This window comes from Cyprinodon variegatus, unplaced genomic scaffold (assembly GCF_000732505.1).
Source record: "Cyprinodon variegatus isolate N-32 unplaced genomic scaffold, C_variegatus-1.0 Scaffold793, whole genome shotgun sequence".
NCBI lineage: Eukaryota > Metazoa > Chordata > Actinopteri > Cyprinodontiformes > Cyprinodontidae > Cyprinodon > Cyprinodon variegatus.
In genome coordinates, this window is record NW_015151246.1 from 120,635 (window position 1) to 124,758 (window position 4,124).

General features: G+C 44.7%; 1 protein-coding gene across 1 annotated transcript in view; it reads right to left on the reverse strand.

Annotated features, from left to right (window-relative positions):
- The window catches only part of LOC107098609 (matrix metalloproteinase-17-like), a 31,226-nt gene extending 27,403 nt beyond the window's left edge, over positions 1-3,823 (reverse strand). Inside the window, exons 1-2 of the mRNA XM_015396378.1 lie at positions 3,713-3,823; positions 333-526 (exon numbers count right to left, since the gene is read on the reverse strand). Of these exons, the coding sequence (XP_015251864.1) occupies positions 333-458 (126 nt within the window). The 5' untranslated portion in view covers positions 459-526; positions 3,713-3,823. The remainder of the gene's footprint in view (positions 1-332; positions 527-3,712) is intronic.
- Positions 3,824-4,124: the final 301 nt, after the last annotated feature.

The following is a 4,124-nucleotide window of genomic DNA, read 5'->3' on the forward strand; positions in this document are numbered from 1 at the left end:
GAGTAAATTGGACGGTCGGCATGGTGACGTCACTCAGATGATTGGCTGCTTGTATTCCTGTCATTTTCTATTCTAGATGTTGGTCAGATCCAGCTGTTATGGTGGTCCAGTTATAAATGAGACTAAGTTAGATAATAACCTGAAGGTGCTTTAATGTGTGCTTAAACTGCTCTAAATCATTTCCTGAGACGTTCATCTTTATATTAGGCGTAGGCTAGCTACATAGAAAAAACAATCATCCACCTGCAACCGGGGCTGGTGGCTAAAATAAGTTCACTTCAGGCCCTGCTAACAATAGAACTAGAGTAAAGGCAGATAGGCTGATAGTTTACCACCAGCTGCGTGCTCTGCTCCTCTGTTGCAGGTGGAGAGGAGGGGGTCTGGGTCACGGGGGCAGCTGAAGCTGTCAGAATCCATCCATTGCTCAGGCACACGATCATCATCATCCACGTCTCCATCTCGCTCTGCGACGATCCCCCTCACTGGAATACAACGAATGTCTGGACTGGAAGTCGGAGCCTCATCCCTGCAGTAGAAGCAGTAGCTGTGATGAATGTTCTTCACCTTCATGCCTTTTCATATCAGGACATGGCAGCATGTGATCTAATGGCGAGTGTTCTTTGACAACCCTCCAGTTTCTCCGGTTAATGAAATCTGAAAGCGGCTCATTTCATTAGAGTTTGTTTAAAGAAGGGAATCAGAGTCCAAATACAAACATCTGCTGTGCATGTAATAATCACATATGTATTTGTGAAAATTGAGACCAATGTGGCTACATAAGTGTTGGCCTAGTGCTTAGAGCAGAGTGCTCTGCTCTGAGAAGGTTGAAAGTACTCGGCTCAGTCCCCACAGCCTTCCCTCTGGGTCCCTGAGCAAGACCCTTAACCCCACACTGCTCCCCGGGCGCCGCACAATGGCAGCCCACTGCTCCCCAAGGGGAGGGGTTAAATGCAGAGAATGAGTTTCTCCAGTGTGAGATCAATAAAGGCATTTACAAACATTAGAGGAACATGCAGACGGGCCAGGGTCGGGTCCCAGGGCGCCGATCAATCCACCACGCAGAGAGGATGGACCACCTGCTCACCTCCATGGATAGGGGCTTCCATCCAGACCGAGGCTGGACAGGGAGAGCAGTGATCAGAGAAAAGGAGGACCATGGTGGTGCTGGAGGAGCTCCACAGCTCCAGTGGAACATTTAAACATATTAAAATAAAAGGTTTAATATTGAACTCAGTGAACTGTCAGGATCTGGATGCTTGTTGTGTTTTAGTTGGCCATCAGAGGGCGGCGCTGAGCTGAATTTTCCTGGTCTCAAAAAGCATCCGCTGGAGCTTCCTGCCATCCTTCCTCATCTGGGTGATTTCTGCTGTGGAGCCTGAAAATCCCCCTGATGTTTCATCCTGCAGAACTTCTGCCTTATCTGTCTCCTAACCTCCTTGTTGAAGGTACCTTCATGAAGTTTCTATCCTTTCATGGCGTGTTCACCTGGCTTCCTCGCCAAAGCTCAGGTCAGACATTCCCATTGGAAGGCCCTAAAAGCCAACATGGTTCCTGACCTCCACATTAAACATGGAGGCAGCTGTCCATCTTTCCCACTTTGACCATTTATTTATGACCAGCCTTTGCAGCGTAGCTGTGGATCACTGAACCGAGTGAAACAATATATTCCAGCTTTTCTACGGGTCACACAAGGTCAAGGTCTCATTTTATCAAAAGAACCAAGAAACAAGTCTTTTAGGAAGCTTAGAGGATTTTAATCTTTACTGAGGATTTAGAAAGAAAAACCCTGCCGTTGTTTTTTAACGTCTTGAACTTTAAGATGAATTAATCCCAGAACTGTTGGATTAGGATTTTCTCTCTAAAGCTGGGTTTTATGAACATTAACGGCTGTAAGGAACCTTCTGATGAACCCTGGTTTATCAGACAGGTTTTCAAACAGACATGTAGGCAACAGGAGTAGAATATTTGCTTTGTGTTTTTAATCCATGGGGCGACATGGTGGAGCAGTTTGTAGAGCTGATGCAGACCGGGGGCCTGGGGGCCCGTCCAGGCTGGACCTTGGACTGCCAGAGGAAGGCATCCGCTCCACTGATGGAGGACATGTCCTGATCCTTCCCTTTATGGACTTTTATTTAGTTTTTCATTTGTATTGATGTCATTCTGTTTTCTTGGTAATTGTGTCTTTTCCATTCTGTGTTATTCTAGTTGTTTTCTAGTTGTTTTAAGCAGTGTTGAGTTTTGTTATTTACTCTCTGTCGCCCCCTTGTGCCTGTCTCCTTTCCCCTAGCTCCCTTCTAGTCTCTTCTATCCACACCTGCTCCCTGTCAGCTGATTAGCCCAGTATTTGTTCTGTCTCCCATATATACTCCTCCTGTGCGGTTCTTCGGTCGTCACTTAGCTCCTCTTGTGTGTTTTCCCGCGGCGTCTCTTGGTTTTTTTTTTTTTTTGTTTTGTTTTTTTAAGTTCCTGGATTTTTTTTTTTTTTGTTTTGTTTTTTTAAGTTCCTGGATTTTGCCTAAATCAGCAAAGGTTATTTCTGCATTTGGTTAATCACTAACTTCTGACAGAAGATGGATGGCTGGACATTGATCCATACTGTCTGACTCCAGTCTGCCCCACTAATGAGATCTCCTCCACTAACTAAACAGACTCGTATCTGGATAAAGTGGGCAAATTCCTGTTTAACTTGGCTACCTTCTCACCTAAAGCATCATATGGATTTCTACTTTCTCTCACAGATTGTGATTTATAAATATGATGGGTCTGTATTTGCCATTCTCCTCATCACTGCTCCTTATGTTAATTAATCTGCTTTGTAGCTTCACTGTGAGAAAGGCTCCACCAATCATCATTGCTCTAAACCTCTGAGAAATCCACCTTAATCTGAAAGTCCCTCCCGTGGCACAGGGTGTGGATCCAGGAAACCGACATTCTGGTAAAACTGTGTAAAATGAGCTGAGGATGAGTAAAATCCCAGGTCAGGCTAAAGGCCGCTGCAGGAGAAATATTTTATTACCAACAGGCAGCATGAAGGAGTGAGCCTATGAAACACCTCCAGACACGCGGCCCAGCTTTGCTCTTTGAACACAACAGAAATTAATCATTAAGCTCACTCTGATGAGGTTTTTATAATGAAATCACAGCCAACCAGTGAGTCTCTTCCCTAAAGCAGAGCTGCAGCAAACACCACTGTTAGATTCATACCCTGCAAAAAACTAATTACTTTAATTACTTTTGACCACCAGTCAAACGTCTGTCCACCCTCTCACTCAAAGGTTTGTCTCTATTTTTACTTCTCCCTCTGAGAAAAACCAGCTTTCTGAGGTCAGCTTCAGTCTAAGAGGACGACTAGAGTACAGTCTGCAGAGAAGCAAGTAAAGCACCTGAGAGGTTAGAGGTTTGCTCCATATTCTCCATGTTTTCACTGTTTATCTCCAACATAGAAAGAAACAAAAATAAGGAGGACATCGAATCATAAAGGTGAATCTGAACCACTGAGTAAAAGAATCCATAAAAAGTTTATAATAAGTTCACATACCCAACAACTGAAAGGTTTTTAAAATGGCCAAATCAGGAAGAAGCATTTAACAACTTTCTAGGACCCTGCAGAGAACATCCAGGTTCTGGCTGATCTTTAGTCCTTCACACCCAATAAGAACCAAGCAACGTCACCTCCTTCAGAAAGTAGGAAGTAAAGTGGAAGCACCTTCACCTGATTCCATTCTGCAGGATTAGAGGAGGAACAGTCTTGGAAAACAGTCCCTGCTTATACCAGAATGTTTTCTGTCTCCGTCTGTAGAAGGTCTTTAACATCACGATGTTTCTCAGGATAACGGAGTGACTGAAAGAGGCTGACAGCAAACGGCTGGACTGTATTCCCTCTGGGGAGACGATGGAGCAGATCCAATCAGAGGATGGAAGCCAATTAGCATAGAGTGTGTGTGTCTGGGGGCGGGGGGGCTGTGTCATTTAATCAAGTTAGAGGGTTGGCCATCCAAGGAAGGTTGTCAGGGAGATGAAGAAGATGAATGACAGACAGGAATTAGTCCAGAACCGAAAGGAGAAGCAAGTCTAGAACCAAGCCTCTGACTTCAACAAGGTCACATTCGCTCTATTGTTCTGCT